Source organism: Hyla sarda, chromosome 11, assembly GCF_029499605.1.
Source record: "Hyla sarda isolate aHylSar1 chromosome 11, aHylSar1.hap1, whole genome shotgun sequence".
Lineage (NCBI taxonomy): Eukaryota > Metazoa > Chordata > Amphibia > Anura > Hylidae > Hyla > Hyla sarda.
The window spans coordinates 70,684,742-70,709,175 of NC_079199.1; the positions used below are offsets into that span (position 1 = coordinate 70,684,742).

The window sequence follows — 24,434 nt, forward strand, 5'->3', positions numbered from 1 at the left end:
GAAGAATCATCGATCAATGATATCCTATGAGATAACAAAGATCGATGTAAAAGATCAGTATGTGCAGTGTTATAGCCCCCTATGGGGGCTATAACACTGCAAAAAAAAAAAAAGTTCAAAAAAAGTTAATAAAGATCATTTAACCTCTTCCCTAATTAAAGTTTGAATCAGCCCCCTTTTCCCATAAAAGAAAAGTGTAAATAAAAATAAACAAATGTGGTATCGCCGTGAGCGGAAATGTCCGAATTATAAAAATATATCATTAATTAAACCGCACGGTGAATGGCGTATGTGCAAAAAAAAGATAAGGTGCAGTGGCGTTGCTAGGGTTAGTGTCACCCGGTGCGGTAGAAAATGGTGTCACCCCCATACCTACCCCCTCCCCCCAGTAAGTTTTTAGTCTGTTGCGACAGACACCACTGTTGTAGCGCATTGTGAGAAATTCCAGTATAATAATCAGATATACCAGTTGCCACAGAATGGGAAAGTGTTAAAGAAGTTTTCACCATTGAAATATACAGCTCCCAGAATTACTTAAAGGGGTACTCCACTGGAAAACATTTACTTTTATATCAACTGGTGCCAGAAAGTTAAACAGATTTTTAAATTACTTCTATTTAAAATCTTAATACTTACAGTACTTATAAGCTGGTGTATGCTCCACAGGAAGTTGTGTAGTTCTTTCCAGTCTGACCAGAGTGCTATTTGCTGACACCTCTGTCCATGTCAGGAACTGTCCAGAGCAGGATAGGTTTGCTATGGGGATTTGCTCCTACTATGGACAGTTCTTGATATGGACAGAGGTGTCAGCACAGAGCACTGTGGTCAGACAGAAAATAAATTAAAAAAGAAAATAACTTCCTGTGAATCGCTTATACAGCAGCTAATAAGTACTGGAAGGATTAAGATTTTTAAATAGAAGTAATTTACAAATCTGTTTAACTTTGTAGCACCAGCTGATTAAAAAAAATGTTTTCCAGTAGAGTACCCCTTTGAGCAGTGGTGAGGTTATGCTGGGAGTTGTAGTTTCACTGACCTAACTGTAGAACTGACAAGTGACTACAGCTCTGATGTAGAGAGGAGAATGTACAATGGTATCAGTGACTACAGGTGACATAATCTCTATAGTGAGGAGAATACACAATGATATCTGACTACAGGTGACGTCTTCTCTATAGTGAGGAGAATACACAATGACATCAGTGACTACAGGTGACGTCTTCTCTATAGTGAGGAGAATACACAATGATATCAGTGACTACAGGTGACATCTTCTCTATAGTGAGGAGAATACACAATGATATCAGTGACTACAGGTGACGTCTTCTCTATAGTGAGGAGAATGTACAATGATATCAATGATTACAGGTGACGTCTTATCTATAGTGAGGAGAATACACAATGATATCAGTGACTACAGGTGACGTCTTTTCTATAGTGAGGAGAATACACAATGATATCAGTGATTACAGGTGACGTCTTCTCTATAGTGAGGAGAATGTACAATGATATCAGTGACTACAGGTGACGTCTTCTCTATAGTCTTCCCTTATCTAATTCAGATGGTACATACCGCCAGGACTTGTTCCAGCTAAAACTTCTCTCTGCAGAATGTGACGCCCAGACGTCTCCTCACTATGTCAGCGCATTCTCATCCTCTATATGAAAACAATTATTATTATAAACCTGACAGACACTGTATCTTCCAAATATAATACTACTATACACTATACTCTTTGATTATAAACCTTCCATACACCGTACCCTCTGAATATAATACTACCACAAACTGTACATTCTGAATATAATACCAACACATACTGTACCCTCTGAATATAAATCTGCCACATTCTGTACCCCTGAATATAATACCGCCACACACTGTACCCACTGAATATAATACTACCACATACTGTACCCTCTGAATATAATACTACCACAAACTGCGCCCTCTGAATATAAATCTGCCACATACTGTACCCTCTGAATATAAATCTGCCACATACTGTACCCTCTGAATATAAATCTGCCACATACTGTACCCTCTGAATATAAATCTGCCACATACTGTACCCCTGAATATAAATCTGCCACATACTGTACCCCTGAATATAATACCGCCACATATTGTACCCTCTGAATATAATACCGCCACATACTGTACCCTCTGAATATAATACTACCACCCACTGCGCCCTCTGAATATAATACTACCACCCACTGCGCTCTCTGAATAAAATACTTAGAGATGAGCGAACTACAGTAAATTCAACTCGTCACAAACTTCTCGGCTCGGCAGTTGATAACTTTTCCTGCATAAATTAGTTCAGCTTTCAGGTGCTCCTGTGGGCTGGAAAAGGTGGATACAGTCCTAGGAGACTCTTTCCTAGGAATGTATCCACCTTTTCCAGCCCACCGGAGCACCTGAAGGCTGAACTAATTTATGCAGGATAAGTCATCAACTGCCGAGCCGAGAAGTTCGTGACAAATCGAATTTACTGTAAGTTCGCTCATCTCTAATAATACTACCACAAACTGTGCCCTCTGAATATAATACTACCACAAACTGCGCCCTCTGAATATAATACTACCACAAACTGCGCCCTCTGAATGTAACGTTGCCATACAGTGCACCCTCTGAATATAATACCACAACCGCAGTAACACCCCTCAACATCCGTTAGCTGATGCTATTACGACGGGAGGGGGGTATTGGTGGTGTTGCTAGTGGATGATGGGGGTGCTACTACTGGGGGGGTGTTGCTGGAGGATGATGAGGGTGCTACTAGCCATCCCCCCTGGCAGTATCATCCCCATCATCCATCTGCAGGATCATCCTCCTTGCAGGAGCACCCCCATCATCCACCATCAGGATCTGCTGATGGAGGTGCTGCTGGGGGGGGTGTTGCTGGTGGATGATGAGGGTGCTACTGCCAGGGGGGGAGCATTAGGTAGGCAGCAGTTCCCCCACATTAGGTAGGTCGCAGTTTCCCCACATTAGGTAGCATCTATTCCCCACATTAGGCAGCATAGATTCCCCACATTTGGTACCAGTTCCCCCACATTAGGTAGGTACCAGTTACCCCACATTAGGTAGCAATTTCCCCACATTAGGTAGCACAGATTCCCCACATTAGGTAGCAATTTCCCCACATTAGGTAGCACAGATTCTCCACATAAGGTAGCATAGACTCCCCCCATAAGGTAGCATAGACTCCCCACACTTGGTAGTAGTTTCCCCACATTAGGCCGCAGGTTCCCTTGCAGGTTCCCCACAATGGGTCAAAGTCTCCCCACAATAGATCGCTGGTTATACCACCCCCCCCCCCCCCCCACACACACACACACAAAAAAAAACACATACAACACAGAGAGACACACACACAAACACACACACAGTCAGAGAGACACACACACACTCACAGACAGACACACACACACACACACAGTCACACAGTCACACACACAGTCACACACACACACACACACAGAGTCACACAGTCACACACACACAGAGTCACACAGTCACACACACACAGAGTCACACACACAAACATAGATAGAGAGACACACACACACACACAGAGTCTCACACACACAAACATAGATAGAGACAGACAGAGAGACAGACACACACACTCACCCATCCAGCGCAGCGCTCCTTTTCACCGGGCGCCGTGCGAGTGACGTAACTGACGTCCTCCTGCGCGGCCATGCGGTGTGACATCAGGCCGGCGCAGACGTGGGAGCGAAGGCCGGGCACAGTGCTGGTGAAGGTGAGGGGGGGATGTGATGACGGACGGGCGCACAGTGCAGGTGAAAGAGGGGGGTTGCTGACGGACGGGCGCACCGCACACACAGTGTGGGGGGGGTGCTGACGGCTGGTCGGGCACAGATGGGGGGGTGGGGCTACGGAGCGTCTTGGTGTCACCCCATTAGGTTGGTGTCATCCGGCGCAGGCCGCACCCCCTGCACCCGGGTCGCAACGCCACTGATAAGGTGTATTTTTGGTCACATTTTATATAATGAAAAAATGAATAAAAAGTGATCAAAAAGTCCGGTCAATACAAAAATGATACCGATAAAAACTTCAGATCACGGCACAAAAAATCATGACAATTTTAAACGTATACATTTTTGTGCACGTGGTTATGATTTTTTTCCAGAAATACAAGAAACTCAAACGTACATAAATAGGGAATAATTTTAATCGTATGGACCTACAGAATAAAGAGAATTTTTACCAAAAAATGTACTGCGTAGAAACGGAAGCCCCCAAAAATTACAAAATTTTGTTTTTTCTTCAATTTTGTCGCACAATGATTTTTTTCCGTTTCACAGTAGATTTTTGGGTAAAATGACATTATGTCATTACAAAGTAGAATTGGTGGCGCAAAAAAATAAACCATCATATGGATTTTTAGGTGCAAAATTGAAAGAATTATGATTTTTTTTTAAGTACGGAGGAAAAACAAAAGTGCAAAAAACTGAAAAACTCTGAGTCTTTAAGGGGTTAAAAAAATTTAAAGTGCCATACTCGGCTGCCTCCCCCAATGCTCTATGCACTTTAAACATTCAGAGAATTACTTGTGACTGGTTCACACTACTTTACCTAACCTATGCTACTTATAAAACATGGCTGGAGCATTGCATCAATAAAGGACTACTTATAGTTTGTAGGCTATCACAAGCAGGGCCCTCACTCCTCCTGTTTGAATATTTTGTGTGTAATATTGTAATGTCTGATACTTTGTCTTTATTTGTATCCCCAAAATTGTAAAGTTCTGCGCAATCTGTTGGCACCGTATAAATAAGTAATTTATTGCTGTTATTATTATTATTATTATTATTATTATTATTAAGGAACCTCAGGCAATAAGCAATACATCTAGTATGAAAAACAACATACACTGCTCAAAAAAATAAGGGCAACACTAAGAGAACACATTCTAGATCTGAATGAATGAACTAATTGTATGAAATACTTTTGTCTTTACATAGTTGAATGTGCCGACAACAAAATCACACAAAAAATATCAATGGAAATCAAATTTATCAACCCATGGAGTTCTGGATATGGAGTCACACTCAAAATCAAAGTGGAAAACCTCACTACAGGCTGACCAACTTTGATGTAATGTCCTTAAAACAAGTCAAAAGGAAGCTCAGTAGTGTGTGTGGCCTCCACATGCCCGTATGACCTCCCTACAATGCCTGGGCATGCTCCTGATGAGGTGGACTAAAGCATCCGCCAACTCCTGGACAGTCTGTGGTGCAATGTGGTGTTGGTGGATAGAGTGAGACATGGTCTGGGGAACGGGTGGGCCAGTCCATAGCATTAATGCCTTCCTCTTGCAGGAACTGCTGACACACTCCAGCCACATGAGGTCTGGCATTGTCTTGCATTAGGAGGAACCCAGGGCCAACTGCACCAGTATATGGTCTCACAAGGGGTCTGAGGATCTAATCTCGGTACCTAATGGCAGTCAGGCTACCTCTGGCAAGCACACGGAGGGCTGTGTTCCCCCCCCCCCCCCCCAAAGAAATGCCACCTCACACCATTACTGACCCACATCTAAACCAGTCACGCTGGAGGATGTTGCAGGCAGCAGAACATTCTCCACGGCGCCTCCAGACTCTGTCACATGTGCTCAGTTCGAACCTGCTTTAATCTGTGAAGAGCACAGGGCGCCAGTGGCGAATTTGTCAATCTTGGTGTTCTCTGGCAAATGCCAAACGTCCTGCATGGTGTTGGGTGGTAAGCATAACCCCCACCTGTGGAGGTTTTATACCACCCTCATGGAGTCTGTTTCTAACCGTTTAAGTGGACACATGCACATTTGTGGCCCGCTGGAGGTAAATCTGCAGGGCTCTGGCAGTGCTCCTCCTGCTCCTCCTTGCACAAAGGTAGGGGTCCTGCTGCTGAGTGTTACTCTCCTACAGCCCCCTCCATGTCTCCTGATGTACTGGCCTGTCTCCTGGTAGTACCTCCATGCTCTGGACACTATGCTGACAGACACAGCAAACCTTCTTGCCATAGCTCGCATTGATGTGCCATCCTGGACCAGCTGCACTACCTGAGCCACATGTGTGTATTGTTGACTCCGTCTCATGCTACCACTAGAGTGTAAGCGCCACCAGCATTCAAATGTAACCACAACAATAGCCAGGAAGCATAGGAACTGAGAAGTGTTCTGTGGTCACCACCTACAGAACCACTCCTTTATTGGGGGTGTCTTGCTAATTGCCTATAATTTCCACCTGTTGTCTGTTCCATTTGCACAACAGCATGTGAAATTGATTGTCAATCAGTGTTGCTTGCTGAGTGGGCAGTGTGATTTCACAGAAGTGTGATTGACTTGGAGTTTCGTTGTGTTGTTTAAGTGTTCCCTTAATTTTTTTGAGCAGTGTATATCTGATTAACTGAGTGAGGATTTTTCCTTGGAACCACATAAATAACCTGTTACAGGGCTGCCAGTATGTGTCATTATTTCAAGTGAATTGTTCATGTCTTTAAAATGAAATGAGCTATTTTTTGAATGACACATTGGGGTTTATTTACTAACGTGATCCCAAAGAAAAACCCCGAAAAGAGGCGTGGCCACAGGATAAAGTGGGTGTGGTCCTTTCAAAAGGGGACGTGGTCCCAACAGTTTTGAAAAATCCCAACATATTTACTATGGTTTCCACAGAAAATGTGGTGGATTTAAACTGAGGAAAACAAAACAGATCAGAACAGTTGTAAAAAAAAAAAAAGCAAAACGTAGAGAAAAAGTGCAAAATGTAGGGAAACCTTAGTAAATACCTTGGGAAAATACTAGTCGGAATTCAAAACCCACAAAGAAACCTACACTCCACTCTTGGTAAATAAACCCCATTATGTTGCTGTACTGTTGCTCATAGTCACACTGATGTCATATTCCACCTGCAAGTAACTTTACAAAATCTGACTGCTCTGGCAGTAAATAGACATAAAAATCATAGGGCAGCACTACCAAGTCTACTAGTCCCTTTTCTGCCCACAGTTCAGAGCAGACTTACCCTTGAGGTAAACAACTGTGTAATATGAGACTGACTGACCACTTCTTTTTAACATGTTTAAAATAGCTTTTTTATCGTCCACACATTGACCTAGGGTGTGTGCAGCCGATGAATGAAGTCAAGGGGTTCACAAACAATACAGTCATTCATGCGTCCCTGCCCGATACCGAATTGTGTAATAGGCCTGTTAAACTGGTGCTGATTCAGGAGATCGCTGCACGTATTGGGCAGCTGTAATACAGTCCTTGGGGTTGGACTGGATTGGCACTGTGCTGAAGACATTTATGAACAACTTGGCAGCGGTCATGTCATGCCTAAGTCATTGTTAATGGAAATGTGTAATCAGAATTACATATTATTTAATCCTTAGACTACATCGAAAGCAGGGCTCAAGTCCTGCAGGAACTCATGGGAATGGAGTTCCTGCACTTTTTCCACAGCAGGAACGCAGTTCCCATTTGCAGGAGTCCTGCAGGACCAGCCCTTAAAGGGGTACTCTGCCCCTAGACATCTTATCCCCTATCCAAAGTATAGGGGATAAGATGTCTGATTGCGGGGGTCCTGCTTCTGGGGACCCACGTGATCTCGGCTGCAGCCCCCCCAGACATCCGGTGCACGGAGCGAGCTTTGTGCCGGATGACTGGTGATGTTGGGCAGAGGCTTGTGACGTCACAGTAATGCCCCCTCAAAACAATTCTATGGAAGGGGGCGTGACGGCAGTCATGCCCACTCCTATAGACTTGCATTGAGGGGCCATGATGTCACGAGCCACCAGGGCTGCACCCAGCACTCTAAATGTAAGCTAGGTGCAGCAGAGAGGATGTGGAGGTCCCCAGCGGTGGGACCACCGGGATCAGACATCTTATCCCCTATCCTTTGGATAGGCTATAAGATGTCTACTACCCCTTAAGTGGAAATCTTGGGTGAGTTCCCACACTTTTTTTCCCAGGACTTGACCCCTGATCGAAAGTACATGTACGTCCTGGTCAACTGGTACTAAACTCACCAGGATGTACAGGTATGTCCTGCAGTGCATTCTGTCTATGAAGTAACCACAGGAGCTGCGCTCACTCCATAGACAGTGAGGAACAGCTGTTGTCAGCAACTGGGACTGAATGCTAATGTTTGCCATAACCATTTAAAATTCTCCTCCAAATAACAGCAGGATAAAATCAAGCGCTGAGACCAAGATAAAATGAGAAATGTTTAATTACCCACAATGCAACGCGTTTCGCTGAACATCCGCGAAACGCGTTGCGTTGTGGGTAATTAAACATCCCTCATACAAATCAACCTATGATTTGTATGTTATGCAATGCTTGAAAATAGAAATAAAGAATGAAAAAAAAAATAGACATCCCTCATTTTATCTTGGTCTCAGTGCTTGATTTTATCCTGCTGTTATTTGGAGGAGAATTTTATCTATCATGGTTATATGAGCTTGGAGCAGTTGCAGAGACCTTCACTTTTGTCACATTTATCCATTGTTGTACTTGGATCGAGTACAACATTATCTGGTAAGCACAGTTCACATTGTGCGTTTGTGCCCTATACTTGAAGATACTACACTATGGAGTGCATCCTTTTGTCTTTTTGCCTTTATAACCATTTAAAGGCTGTGATGTGATCATGGGTGTTGGCAGAAATGTTTCCAGAGGTAGGGCATAATTTTAATGTCCTCCATGCTGCCTTCTTTTTGACAATGTCATAAAGGGAAGGGGCATAGCCAGTATCACATAAAGCTCTGGCATGTAAAGGGTTGGGAAGCCTGATGCAAAAGCATCCAGTATCCATTCTTCTTTTGCAGTACCACTCCTGTGTACAGGTTGTGTCTGGTATTGCAGCTCAGCTCTATTGAAGTGAATGGGGCTAAGCTGCAGTACTGCACACAGAAGAAATGCTGTTTTTGAAAGAAAAGAAGCAGCATTTTTTTTATAGTGGACAACCTCTTTAATAAGAGAAGCAGGCTGCCATTGCCTGACTTGACTGTTGGGATTTTTTTTTTTTTAACACTAATGAAGGCACAGATAATTAATCAATGGAAAAGTATGACACAGAGTATCTCAACATATATTGGCGCAGGCTGGCATAATTTTGACATAATAATTCATGATCATCATCCATCCAGTTATGTATCTTTAACCCCTTAAGGACTCAGCCCATTTTGGCCTTAAGGACTCAGACAATTTAATTTTTACGTTTTCATTTTTTCCTCCTCGCCTTCTAAAAATCATAACTCTTTTATATTTTCATCCGCAGACTAGTATGAGGGCTTGTTTTTTGCGCGACCAGTTGTCCTTTGTAATGACATCACTCATTATATCATAAAATGTATGGCGCAACCAAAAAACACTATTTTGGTGGGGAAATTAAAACGAAAAACGCAATTTTGCTAATTTTGGAAGGTTTCGTTTTCATGCCGTACAATTTATGGTAAAAATGACGTGTGTTCTTTATTCTGAGGGTCAATACGATTAAAATGATACCCATTATTACATACTTTTATATTATTGTTGCGCTTAAAAAAAAATCACAAACTTTTTAACCAAATTAGGACATTTGCATATAAAAAACTTTTAATACATTTTTTATAATTTTTTTTTAAATAAAATGTACTAAAAAAGTAGGAATTTTGGACTTTTTTTTTCCGTTCACGCCGTTCACTGTACGGGATCATTAACATTTTATTTTAATAGTTTGGACATTTACGCACGCGGCGATACCAAATATGTCTATAAAAAAAATTTTTACGCTTTTTGGGGGTAAAATAGGAAAAAACGGACGTTTTACTTTTTTATTGGGGGAGGGGATTTTTCACTTTTTTTTTTACTTTTACTTTTACATTTTTTTACATTTTTTTTTTACACTTGAATAGTCCCCATATGGGACTATTCATAGCAATACCATGATTGCTAATACTGATCTGTTCTATGTATAGGACATAGAACAGATCAGTGTTTTCGGCTATCTTCTGCTCTGGTCTGCTCGATCACAGACCAGAGCAGGAGACGCCGGGAGCCGGACGGAGGAAGGAGAGGGGACCTCCGTGCGGCGTTATGAATGATCGGATCCCCGCAGCAGCGCTGCCGGCGATCCGATCATTCATTCAAATCGCGCACTGCCGCACTGCCATTGCCGGCGGGTCCCTGGCTGCGATCAGCAGCCGGGATCAGCCGCGCATGACACGGGCATCGCTCCGATGCCCGCGGTTATGCACAGGACGTAAATGTACGTCCTGGTGCGTTAAGTACCACCTCACCAGGACGTACATTTACGTCCTGCGTCCTTAAGGGGTTAAAGAGGTACTCCGGCCCTAGACTAGATGTGTGATCACTGGGTCTGGCCTCTGGGACATTACAACAACAGCCATCCACACCAAGAGTTCTGAACAGAATGTCCCAGAGGCCGGACCCCTTGATAGACATTTTATCCCCTATACTTTGGATAGGGGATAAGATGTCTTGGGGTGGAGTACCCCTTTAAAGGGAATATGTCACATAGATTTTTTTTTCTGATTAGAGGCATATACTGACACTTTTTTTTTATCTGTTTCTATTTTCTTATCCCCCCCCCATTTATTTTACAAATAAAAAAAATGTCAAAGAGATAAACATATTTTGTATTAAGTGTAGCATTGTCCGTACTATTAAAATATAAGGTTAATTGGGGGCATTAATCATTGTAGGTATAGGTAAAGAATTTTTGTACACCTTTTTTGTGAGCTGGTAATGTGTAGGAGTATTAAATGGTCTCACAAGGCATTTGATAAATTTTGTGCAGGTATACCATTTTTTGAAATCTGGCTCTACACACAAACAAAATGCTGAGCTAAGTCTGGACTGGTATATTTTTAAGACTTTTTGTTGGTTTTTACTCACAAATTTGAAACTTTAAAAAAAAAAGTTTAAGGGGCACTCTACTGGAAAACATTTTCTTTTAAATCAACTGGTGCCAGAAAGTTAAACAGATTTGTAATTTACTTCTATTACCAATTCCCAATCATTTCATTACTTATCAGCTGCTATATACTACAGAGGAAGTTCTTTTCTTTTTGAATTTCCTTTCTGTCTGACCACAGTGCTCTCTGCTGACACCTCTGTCCATTTTAGGAATTGTCCAGAGTAGGAGCGAACCCCCATTGCAAACCTCTCTCTGACACTGACAGAGGTGTCAGAAGAGAGCATGTTGTCAGACAGAAAGGAAATTCAAAAAGAAAATGACTTCCTCTGTAGTAAACATCATCTAAAAAGTACTGGAAGGATTGGGATTTTTTAATAGAAGTAATTTACAAATCTGTTTCACTTTCTGGCACCAGTTAATTTAAAAGAAAATGTGCATATCATTTTTGTGTCTCGGACCTATATATCCAGAGATATAAGCATTTATCTGCTGGTGAGTTACTTTTTCATTGTGCAGGCTGGAGGGGGTGTGTCAGTCTGTCTCCCGCACAGGAGCAAATCTGTGCAGTCAGCCAATCAGTACTCTCTACTCTGTAACCCTTTCCTCTCTGGTTTTATGCTGTGCCATGTGTCAGAGGAAGATACTTGGAGCTTGCCTGCAGTAATCAGAAGACATTATGGTGAATTCATAACAGGATAAAATGTATAAATATAACAATAGATCTTTATAAAATGAGTGCAAGGATTTTTTAGATAAAAGTACAGCATTTTTATGAATACATGTTCTATCTGTTTTATCTTCTCCTAGTAAAGCTGGATGCTAATCAGCATAGCTGTCACTATGTGTGTCATTCATCTTTCACAGACGCCTGAATGTCTGATAAACTTCTTTGTCATTCAGGAGTCCGAGAAAACTTTGACCATTTCAGCATGCTGGGAGTTGTAGTTTAGTAACAACTGAAGCTGCAATGTTTGTAAATAACTGTGTTAGAGCAGTGTTGCTTCCAGCTGTTTTAAAACTACAGCTCCCAGCATGTCCACACATCCTTTATCTGTAGTTTTGCATACACAATAGAAATCTCCTATACTGGATACCGGTATGCTTTACGGCCGGTATCCAGTATGCTGTAAAATCTAGACTAGTCTGTCTGGCTAAAAGACCCCTAGTGGTGGCTATTTTGAGCTTGAATTTTAGGTGAAATTTAATTTTTTTTAACAGGTGTATATTGGGAAATGTCATATTATAATGAGTCCTGCAATATATGAAAAGTTTTTAACAATGACAGTGCCTCTTTAAAAAAAAAAAGTGTCAACCAAAAGTCTCAATAAAGTCTCAATAAAGAGACGATGTGCAGCACCAACTTTGAGACACTTTGATAGGATATATATATATATATATATATATATACACAAAAACAGCTCTAAAGACAATGATAAATTTCCCCTTAATGATCCTACATGGTGTACAAAAATAAAAATACTAGAATTGCTTTTTTATTTTTTTAGGGCAGATCATGTATCAGAAAAACATTGACCCACAGAATAAAGATACTTCATTGCACTTAAAATATTTGACAATTTCATATTGTTATTTTTTGTAATTTTCTTTTCCATAGATTTCCAACCCATGCTCTTCAGTACCTTTAAACCAATTCCAGAAAACAAGGATGTAGCCTGCAGCTACAAAACATGCCAAGAAGAGACCAGTCTTCCCACAAACATGGCTGCAGTGGCCAAAAACAAGGTTAGAATGGAATCCTTATAGAAATGTGACATTTAAATTTTTTACCCATAGAATCCAAACAAAGCTCAGCTTTTATTTCTGAAATAGCTCTGAAAAAACTTAAGCTGTGCTACAGGCATAGATATTGTATTTCTTTGTTGGGTGTAGTTTACTTCTACACCTTGCCCTTTCCATCTATCCTGAAGCTGATGGTGACACTAAATGCAAACCACTTTTCGGTTAGGTGTTATCCATTGATGATTCATCTCTAGGATGGGCCATCAATATTATCAACAACTCCTGACACCCCTGCAGATCATCTTTTTGAAGGGACGAACCCAAACTATCATTATCATCATTGTACTATTAATAGAAACAGTGAGAGATACAGGTTCAAGTGATTGGGGCCACACTACAAAACATTGCACCACGGCTAAAACTAGTATGGGGATTCAAAAATAAGCAACAGTAAACATTAAAGAGACTGCAATGCTTCTATGACAAGAAATCAGACCCCAGCTTATCTAATATCCATGGTCTATCCTGGGGATAGGCCATCAATTTTATAAAGTTGGATAACCACTTTAACTAGCTGATATAAATTACTTCTCTCCTATCTTTATTTATAACCTTAGGCTATGTTTATATCTCAAAATGATAATATATTTGTGCTATATGTCAGAATATTTCCAGCATGGGATGTTAAAATATACTTGGGCATACTTGCAGGGCTAGCCTAAGGGTGCATGGTGCCCTGTGCAAAGTTGATTTGTGGTTTCCTTCCCCGTTTCTTAAAGGGGTACTCTGGCGTACCCCATTAATGTTTATGTAATGTTGGCAATTTGTACATAAAATGAAAAGTAATGTTACTGCTAAGAAAGGATATAAGTGCTGAATGAGGACTCGTGTGTAATCCAGTGGAATGGCACATTTGCCTTTTATTGTTCCCTTAGTATCCTTATGTCCAGTGCCTCCTTTGTACCCTTTTGCCATTTGTTGCCCCATTAGTAGCCTTCTGTAACGTTTAGACTACATTTGGTACACTCAACCTAATAGATCTAGTGTGAGTACATTGTGTTATACCGTTCTGTCAATATGCTGACATACTACAAACTTACTGTCATTTTTAGATGTGAACGTAAATGCTTTATTCAGTTATGATCTTGATGTATAGAAGATTTTCTTCTGTTGTTTGTTATAAAAGATAAGTAAAAAAAAAGCAATGTACTGTATATGGGGTGTCGGGGTGCAATGTGCGGTGTAGGGGCAGATGGTGTTGCCCACGGGTAGATGCTGTTAACCCCTTGGTGTATGTGATACCCAGGCGTGGTTTGCCTATGTAATCACCCGAAGGTAGCACCGCTAGTCCTAGGTTAGGCAGGGCAAATAATACTCCAAGGCCAGGTTAGGTTAATGGTAGCTTTTACTGAGGTAGATAGACTATACAGTTTTTACCTGCTAGGCCAGGATCCCAGAGTGGTGACCAGTGTGCAGGGACCTCGCAGCTTGCTGGGACTTGCAGTGACCTGACAGACTTTAAGGGTATGTTCACACTACAGAGTGTGAACCAAATCTTCGAACGCTGAATTCAGCGAGCGGAAATTCAGACTGGCAGCCGGTGGCGGCGGAAGGACCGTGCGGCACTGCGCCATCACCATTGACGGCTATGCAGTGCTCGCGGACTTCCGCGCAAAAAATGAACATGTTCTTTCTTTGCGCGGAACAATTTCAGCGGCGGAATTGTCCGCTGCTGAAATTCCGCAGCGTGAATGGGTCTCGCGGAGACCCATTCATACTAATGTTAAGTTCACAATGCAGAATCCCGTGGGGAATTCCGTAGTGTGAACATACCATAACACAGCCATGCTGACTATAATTGACTTGACTGAAGATAGGGACAGCAGACAAAGATGACTTGAATTACTGACTTGCGGCTTGAGGCCTCCAGATGTGCTGCACACTAGCTCTGAGACGTCTGGACTGGACTTGACCTCAGGATCTAAGAGCAATGAATTATCAAAGAGAGAGATTGCAACTCCTCTCTTCTTTATAAAGGGGGGCTTTTCAAGGAGCCCATAAACTAGCTGCAGATCATCTGATTACCTCGTGCTCTCTGAAATTACGTGCTTTTGTGGGAACAGGAATACCTTCTGGCCAGCAAAGTAACCTGAGCACGTGGACACAAGAAAAATAATTCGACATTTTAGACATATAAGACATTTGTACGGACTGTGTAGTTGTGGGTTTTACAGCCCTAATGTACCGTGGATATGTTTACATGAATTTATGTGTACTTGTGGAGTATGTGTAGTACACGACTTTACTTTCTACTAAACTTTATTCTTGGTATCTGTCTCGTATTTGATCTTGCATGGACCATTGGGACCTACGTAGCACCAACTATTGGGATCCAGGAATGCCTACTTTTTCAGGAGCTCTTGACTGGAATTGCAACAGGCTCTCCCTCGTCGAAGGCTGAAGTAGGTAACGAATCTGGACTGGCAGGACTTGGACTTGTGGATATAGACATGGTTGAGACAGGTGATCTGGAGACTGGAGTATAGACTGGTGCCAACGGTGACTGGACGGGAGCTGGTGTGGAGACTATGGTTGGTTGCATCGGTCCCAATGTTGGCACGATACAGAAGACTGCAGGTTGGCTTGGAGAGAACATTGGAACATCATGGAGGGATGAATCCCTTCTCCTGGCACATACTTTCTTGCAGGTTTGACTGTTGGTGGTGAAGGTACGAGGAGCACAGTTAGGTCTTTGTGACATAACTTGATTCTGTTACGATGGACAACTTGTGGCTTGTACCCTGACTTTTGGATTGCGCACACATCTGAGTCTGGATAGGGTACAGCCTTCACCGAGTAAGGCTCTGTTTCCCAGATGGAGTGCAGTTTGTGGGTCCTTGGGAAATTCAGCAGCCAAACCTTGTCACCTAACTGTAGAGGTTTGGCAGAGGCATGACGGTTGTAGTCTTGCTGTTGCCTCGGTTGAGCCTCGCCAATCTTTTTGTTGACAATTAGTGTTGCTCACGAATATTCGCAATTCGAATATTATTCGCGAATATCGCATATTCGCGAATTCGCGAATTTCGCGAATATAGCGTTATATATTCGTAATTACGAATATTCGTTTTTTTTTTTTTCATAGTACACATCACAGTGATCACCCCTCTCTGCTTCCAGCTTGTGTGGTGTAAAGAAGGCTGTAATACTACTGTGTGAGACTGGCGAGCGAAAATTCGCATATGCGAAAATTAGCATATGCTAATTTTCGCGTATGCGAATTTTCGCGCATGCTAATTTTGTATATGCTAATGTTCACATATGTTAATTTTCGCATACACGAATTTGCGCATATGCGAAAATAAAACGAGAATATAACGAATATGCGAATATTCGCGAATATATGACGAATATTCGTCCATATATTCGCGAATATTCGCGAATTCGAATATGGCCTATGCCGCTCAACACTATTGACAATGTCTTTTCCTTGCTGGATCCTTCTTTGGTGGTCGGAGAAGCTTGTGGAGAGTTGTTGAAGTGAACTTGTAGTCCAAACATCCGGTCTTTTGGCAGCTGTCCGTCTGCAGGCAGGAAATCGACACAGCTCCTGGAAGAGCTGGGCCTTCGACTCCTGACACCCAGGGATTTGCACACAATGAGAGTAGAACATATGGACCGTGGTTTTGGCTGTGAGGTCTTTAACTGACACTACGACAACCCACTTGGAGTAGTGATCCACCGGACCAGGTAGGAGACAACTTGACATGGCTAGGCCTTTCACTCTGGATGGAATGGAGGGGTGCTCTGGTGCCCTTGCTCCCGTTCTTGGTGATATTGCAGACAGCACACTCACTGCACCATTCCTCAATGTCGCTCCACATCCCAGTTCAGTAGAATCTTCATCTGACAGTAGCTTCGGTCTTGTGGACTCCAAAGTGTGCCGACTGATCATGGTAGGCGTTGAGGACCATCGCCACATCTCTTCAGGGAACCAGGATCTGATGAAGTCGATCACCTGAAACCGGATCCAAAGAGTTTCAGTACAACAGTCCCTTGTGCACGAACAGTCGCTTCCTCTGTCGCCACAAACGCTTCAACTCATAGTCACTCTGGGCCCGGCTTAGATGGGTTGGTACCTTTTTCATCAGAAGGTAGTCCAAAAGATCCCCTATGTGACTTGACTTTCGTCTTGTAGAGTCTTCCAGGTGTATAGGTTTTCCTGGACCTTCTTGGACCTGGGTTCACCCTCTTCAAGGGTGGTCATTGTATTCTGACTCACAAACTTCTGGTAAAACGGGGGCATCTCCACGTCTACCCACTCATCTTCGACAGGTGGTTCTTTGCCGAGGGTCATTCGAGATAGTACATTGGCATTGACATTGGACTTTCCTCTTCTGCATTTGATGGTGAAGTTGTAGTTGGCCAATCTCAAGGCCAATTGCTGTTCGATGGCACCCAGTTTTGCAGTATTCAGATGGGCCAATTGGTTATTATCCATGTAAACAGTGAAAAAGGCGTGGCAGCCAAGTAGTCTTTAAACTTCTCAGTTACTGCCCACACGAGGACAAGGAGTTCCAGCTTGAAGGAGCTGCAGTTGGCATCGTTCTTCTCTGCTCCTTGCAGATTACAACTGGCATAGGCTATCACTCGCTCAAGCCCTTCTTGGACTTTGGACAGGACAGCTCCCAGACCTTTAAAACTGGCATCAGTATACAACTGGAACGGCGGTATGCTGGCAAGTAGCCGGCAATGAAGCGGCGGTAGTAGCCGGCAAATCCCGGGAAGCTCCTGACATCTTTCACTGTGCGCAGGATAAGCCAGTCCTTGACAATCTCTATCTTCTCAGGATTAGGCTGGACTCCCTCGGCGCTGACAATATGACCCAGGTAATGTACACTTGGATGGCTTAATCTTCAGTCCATGTTGGATCAAGACTCTGAAGACGTCTGACAAATACTCCAGGTGCTCCTGATAGGACTTGGAGTACACAATGGCAACAGGATGGTCTGAAATTTTAGATGGCCTAGGCACCGCTCCATCAGATGCTGGAAAGTAGCAGGGGCATTGCACAGCCCGAAAGGCATTCTCTTGAATTCGAACAGTCCCATGGGTGTCACGAAAGCTGTCTTTTCTAGGTCTTCCTCTGCCATAGGCACCAGTAGACATAGTAGACACTTGGGATCCGGTATCTTTTAGCGTCTCCAGCTGTACACCATCCACAATGACCTTTACATATGGGCAGGGGGCAACATAAAGTGAGAGTCGCGATTTAGGTCATTCTGGGTTCGGACTATGTGCCTGTTCTCCTGCGGGCCGGTCCACGACCTCAAGTGAAATCCGTTTAAATCCCAACATTGTACTTTCCAATGTCCAGATATATTGCAATAGGTACAAAAGGGCCTCTGAATCCCCGAGGGCCTATTGGGCAGAGGATTGGGGGGTTAACAGGACGGGGAGCAGAAACAGAGACGGGTTCCCTATGTAGGGGCGGTTCACAGTCGGGTGGAGTGGCAGGACTGGCAGGTTCCTTCAAAGCCTTAGTTAATTGTTCAATGTCGTGCTTAACACTCTGAAATTCTGAGGCTGTAGCAACTGGTAGGGCAGTGTACACTGGGGCAGGAGCCGGTGGTGGTGGAATTGGTCCGGCTACAACCCCTAGTGGCTCTGGGAAAGGGGTACATTTTCTTCTGACTCAGTCCCGGACTCTATGACCGGAATAGTCAGCCTCTTAAAAGCGTGAAAGGACAGACTGGGGTTTTGCACTGCTAACATCCTCAACTGAGCTTTGTCCCACTTATTATGAGCCTAATCAATAAATCTGTCCATCAATACTTTGTTACCCTGATCGGGAGTGATACCATCTAGCTTTTGAACAGACTCTAGGGCATTCTGAAGGGCAACAGCATAAGCTCTCAGAGTCTCACCTAGTTTCTGCCGTCTCTCATACAATTGGAGGCGTACCTCTAGCGGAGAATGTGACTCAAATACCTGGTACAACCCTTGAAAGATCTGCTCTACAGTCGTTTTCTCGGGGGCGGGCCAGGGTGGACTTCCTCAAGTGCTGGTCCTTGTCGTTGTCCTGTGAGCAGCTGCTCCTGTTGATTAGCAGGGAGAGAGTAAAAGACAAACAAACTCTGGATATTCTCCTTAAAATCCCTCAGGGTGAAGGGGTCTCCATTGTAGATAGGGAGGACAGGATTCCCCAAGAACACTGGTGCTGACGCTGGAACACCAACATTGTTGATGTGAACTGCAAGCGGAATCGGCAGCATTCCGACCGCTGGAGTAGCCGATGTTTCTGCTGCTGGTGATGAAGGGGCACTGTCGCCGGGTTGATCTGGAGAGCTGGGTGTTGACATCTTGTAGATCTCCTTGAGTGCGCTGTCACTCTAAGAAGATTTGAGTGCGTTGTCTCTTTAAGATGATTTGGGTGGGCTGGTCCTCTAAGATGCTTGGCAATATCCTGCAGTGACTTAATCTTGATTGACTGGAACCATCTGAGTGGCGCTCCCCCTCTATACTGCAAGTACCTGGAGACACTGCTGGGAACTAAGGGGTTAATGCAAGTCACCCCCGGTGTCGGAAACTTACTGCAGAAGATCGATGGGTTATGCAGAGTTTGCGCTGGGAGCAGGTGATCGCAGAGCCGGAGGCCGCCGCTGGAACCTTCAATATGGCTGTACCCAGGGAACTTCCTGTTTGGTCCGGCTGGTAAAGTCTTCCCCCTTGCAAACACCAGACTACGTTTGACCCTTTCAGGTACTAACTTTACACCCTTTGAAACAGCAATTAGCAGTTTTTCCTTCACCTCCCCCACTACTTTATCAGTACCTGCCAGTAACACTTTGCAATGAGAACAGTCCCATACACTTTTCTGGCGCAAACTTTTCGGCATGCGATTTTTCTTGGACACAATTAAGACTCAGACTAGGGGGGAGGACTTGTGGCTTCATGCCTATGGCACACACCTGCATCCTGTTAGTGACGTCAAAAAGAGTTGTGGTGTCGGAGTGCGGTGTAGGGGCAGATGGTGTTGCCCAGGGATAGATGGTGTTAACCCCTTAGTGTTCGTGATGCCAGGGCGAGGTTTGCCTATGTAACCACCCGAAGGTAGCACCGCTAGTCCTAGATTAGGCAGGGCAACTAATAGAGCAAGGCCAGGTTAGGTTAACGGTAGCTTTTACTGAGGTAGACAGATTATACAGTTTTTACAGCTAGGCCATGATCCCACAGAGGTGACCAGCAACACAGGGGACCTCGCAGCTTGCTGGAACTTGCAGTGACCTGACAGACCTTAACACAGCCACACTGACTAAAATTTAGACTTGTGCACTGGAAAAATTTTCGTTTCGTTTTTTCGTTTTGGAAAATTTTTTCGGTTCGGTAATATTTTCGGTTTATATTTTTCTGATACATTCGGTATTCGGGTGGTCGGTTAGGTTTTTCGGATACAATCAGTATTCGGGTTGTACATTCGGTAAATCTTCTTGAGGGGCATTTACTAATCTTTTACTATGTAATCTGTTTTTTACCCTGTTTTTTTCTACTTCATTTTTGACTATGTGCGACAAATTTACTAAATTGTTGCACGGCATTAATACATTTGGCACACATAGGCAAAAGTGGCAAATTTACTTCATGTAGTAGAAAAAATTGTCTGTTCCTTTTTCCTGCTGTCTGAATAGGTTTAGCTGCTAGGTTTCCTTCTGGATCTTTTGTTTTTGAGTTTTTTTTAGCTTTTTCACCACATCTAAATAATTCAATAACTAAATTGTAGTCATGGCTCAGAATAGTGGTAAACGGCGTTTAGTGTGTGTGTGTGTGTGTTTATAAAATTTTTTAAACACAGTTTTTTTCTCCCTAAATGTACTTACACTTTTTTTTTTGTTACCTCTTCTACAGATCCGTGCATCCTGTGTACTCGGATTCGGGGGACTACTTCGACGACCAGCATTTTTCGTTGCTTGATGTTAATAAAATGGTCAACGAGGGCTTGTGGGGGAGTGTTTTTTTGTAATAAATTTTTTTTTAAACCTGTTGTGTTTTTTTTTTTTTTTGCTTTACTAGACAGGCTTAGTAGTGGAAGCTGTCTTATAGACGGAGTCCATTACTAAGCCGGGCTTAGCGTTAGCCACAAAAACAGCTAGCGCTAACCCCCAATTATTACCCCGGTACCCAACACCACAGGGGAGCCGGGAAGAGCCGGTACCAACAGGCCCGGAGCGTCAAAAATGGTGCTCCTGGGCCTAGGCGGTAAAAGGCTGTTGTTATTTAGGCTGGGGAGGGCCAGTAACAATGGTCCTCGCCCACCCTGGTAACGTCAGGCTGTTACTGTTTGGTTGGTATTTGGCTGAGAATAAAAATAGGGGGGACCCTATGTGTTTTTTAAAAATATTTAATTATTTATTAAAAAAAAAAACGCATAGGGTCCCCCCTATTTTCATTCTCAGCCAAATACCAACCAAACAGTAACAGCCTGACGTTACCAGGGTGGGCGAGGACCATTGTTACTGGCGCTCCCCAGCCTAAATAACGCCAGCCTGTTACTGCCTAGGCCCAGGAACGCCATTTTTGATGCTCCAGGCCTGTTGATACCGGCTCTTCCCGGCACCACTGTGGCGTTGGGTACCGGGGTAATAATAGGGGGTTAGCGCTAGCTGTTTTTGTGGCTAACGCTAAGCCCAGCTTAGTAATGGACTCCGTCTATAAGACATCTTCCACTACTATGCCTGTCTAGTAAAGTAAGGAAAAAACACAACAGGTTTTAAAAAAATTTTATTACAAAAAACACTCCCCCACAAGCCCTCGTTAACCATTTTATTAAAATCAAACAAAGAAAAACGCTGGTCATCGAAGTAGTCCACCGAATCCGAAGGAGTCCACAGGATACACGGATCTGAAATGAGAGGAAAAATTTACATTTTACATTTATTATCACCTGCTCACACATCTCCCGCCCCGCACGACTACAACTGCCAGCATGCCCTTACAGTAAGGACATGCTGGGAGTTGTAGTTGTGTGGTGCAGGAGATGTGTGGGCAAGTGACAAGCTTGTCCCCTGCCCCCAGCTGCAGGACTACAACTCCCAGCATGCCCTTACAGTAAGGTGGGGCGGAGGCCGGGCACAGTGTTTCCCAACCTGGGACTTGTAGTTTTGCAACATCTGGAGGCACCCTGGTTGGGAAACACTGTTTTAGTCCAGTGTTTCCCAACCAGGGTGCCTCCAGATGTTGCAAAACTACAACTCCCAGCATGCCTGGATAGTCAAAGGCTGTCTAGGCATGCTGGGAGTTGTAGTCTTGCAACATCTGGAGGCACCCTGGTTGGGAAACAGTTTTAGGGCTTGGGCAACTTACCGGCTTCTGTAGGATCCAGCGCTGCACGACACTACCGCGCGACAGTGCCGCCCGACGATCTCCGTCAGCGATCGTCGCTGGAGCCTCGGAAGGGTAAGTGAACGTCTTCGCCGGTCCCCTTCAGCTGTTTAGTTTTTCAACAGCTGGAGGACTACAGTTTACAGACCACAAACCAGTGGTCTGCAAACTGTGGCCCTCCAGCTGTTGCAAAACTACAACACCCAGCATGCCCTGACAGCCAAAGCTTTTGGCTCTCAGGGCAGGAGCCCGGGCTGACATTACAGTGCAGCCGCCCGGGCTCCTCATATGGCCTCCCCGCTACCCTCACTTATGGGGACACTGATATACATCCCCCCCTTGTCTCCCGCTCGCGCCGCTCAGCTCCCGCTGCTACAAGACTACAACTCCCAGCGTGTCCTCACTCTAAGGGTATGCTGGGACTTGAAGTCTTGCAACAGCAGACAGATGGGAGTTGTGTGGCACTGGCAAGTGAGAGGGGGGGGAGATGTAAATCACTGCAGTGTCCCGGTAGCGCAGTGAGGGTAGCGGGGAGAAAGTATGTCGGAGCCCGGGCGGCAGTAGCTTTTCCTGCTCCATGTTGGAGCTGGAGTAAATTTAGTCAATTTTTACGGCCGTTGCGACAGTTTATTGCGCAACTGCGACTGTCTCAGTTAATAAATACCTGACCACTGCAAGTAAAAAATGAAATCTTGCGTAAATTAAGCAGGAAAAAAAATTTGACTTTCTAGCTCTTGCTAGAGAAAGTCGCACAAAAATAGGGTAGGCGCAATTGCGACAATTTTGTGCCAAAAATAGTCAGGAAAAAATTACTAAACCCCTTAGTAAATGCCCCTCTTTATTCCTTTTTGGACTTTAGCTATGCTAAAAAAAATTATGGAGATACCTTTTTTATAAAAATTTCGTAGGGTACCATAAAAAAATAATAATAAATAAGATACAGTAGTGATGGAAAAAATTGTATCTAATGAAATGTATCTTTTTTATTATGAAATGTTTATAAATTTTTAAACAGGGATCAATTTATGTGAGCGGGTAAATCACAAAAAATGTACCGTTGCCAACAATAATAAAAATGTATTGTGTTTTTCACTTTTTATTTTTTACATTTTTTAGGTAGTACTACTACTCCCAGCATGGAACACACTGTTCCATGATGGGAGTAGTAGTTACCTGTACTAATTGACAGATCGCCGGGGTCCCTTGCGATCCTCTTGTATAATGTATAGATGCGGCGGCCGCTCTTCTATGGTCCCCTGCACTGCCGTATATATACACATATTCATATTTCCCGCAGAGCTGTGATTGGCCAGATGGTTACAGCCAATCACAGCTCTCTGTGACAAATAGGAATATGTGTATATATACGGCCGTGCAGGGGACCATAGGAGAGCGGCCGCCGCATCTATACGTTATACAGGAGCATCACAGCGGGTGTCAGGAGTGATACCCGCAGTGATCTTTCCTTTACTACAAGTACTACTACTCTCAACATGGAGTACACTCTGCTCCATGCTGGGAGCTGTAGTACCTGCATTAATAGACAGATCGCAGCGGCTGTCAGAAGTTACACTCGCTGTGATATGTCTATTAATGCAGGTACTACAGCTCCCAGCATGGAGCAGAGTGTGCTCCATGTTGGGAGTATTCGTACCTGCAGTAAGGGACAGATCCCAGCAGATGTCACTCCTCCTGACACCCGCTGCGATCGTCCTTATGTGAATGTCCGGATCCGCTGTTCTCAGGGCTACAGAGCCCGGAGATCAGCTGATCCTGAGCCGTAGGTATACATTGTATATCTACTGTCCAGCAAGAACTTACAGTGAGCCTGCAATGTGTATACAGCATACACATTGCTTCCTCACTTAACCCCTTGCTGAGCTGTGCGCTATGCACAAGCCCAGCAAGGAAAGAGTTAACTTACACTGCTGGACAGTGTAGGTTAACCCTTTGGGCGGTATACACTATATACAGCTATCTATAGATAGCTGTATATAGTGTATACAGAAGACGAAGTCTGCTTACTTCCCTCGATTCCTGGGCAGGTCCGTGTAGCTTCGCCCCCTAGTTATGACATCATTAGGGGCGGAGCTACAGAAGGGAACAAGGCTAGTTAATCTGAAGCTCTGTTCACATTTTCTGTTTTGTATAATGTGAACAGACCCTTCTGGCAGTGTCTACCCAGACAGGGAGACTCCAGCTGTTGCTAAACTACAACTACCACCAATTGGTGGCTCCCTGTTTGGGTAGACATAGGATTATGGGTGCTCTCCCCAGCGGACAGCGCCAAAAATGTCATAACCAATTTTTTGTGTTTTTTTTTCTTCTCGTTTCAGTTCTGTGTATGCAGAGGATTACTGCGTATTCGATGGATTACG

The 24,434-nt window shown here is 43.8% G+C and overlaps 1 protein-coding gene across 3 annotated transcripts in view; it reads left to right on the forward strand.

Annotated features, from left to right (window-relative positions):
- The window catches only part of SH2D2A (SH2 domain containing 2A), a 258,266-nt gene that overhangs the window by 62,290 nt on the left and 171,542 nt on the right, over positions 1 to 24,434 (forward strand). For all 3 annotated transcript variants that reach the window (XM_056546543.1, XM_056546544.1, XM_056546545.1), the window contains exon 2: positions 12,557 to 12,684. In XM_056546543.1, the coding sequence (XP_056402518.1) occupies positions 12,557 to 12,684 (128 nt within the window). The remainder of the gene's footprint in view (positions 1 to 12,556; positions 12,685 to 24,434) is intronic.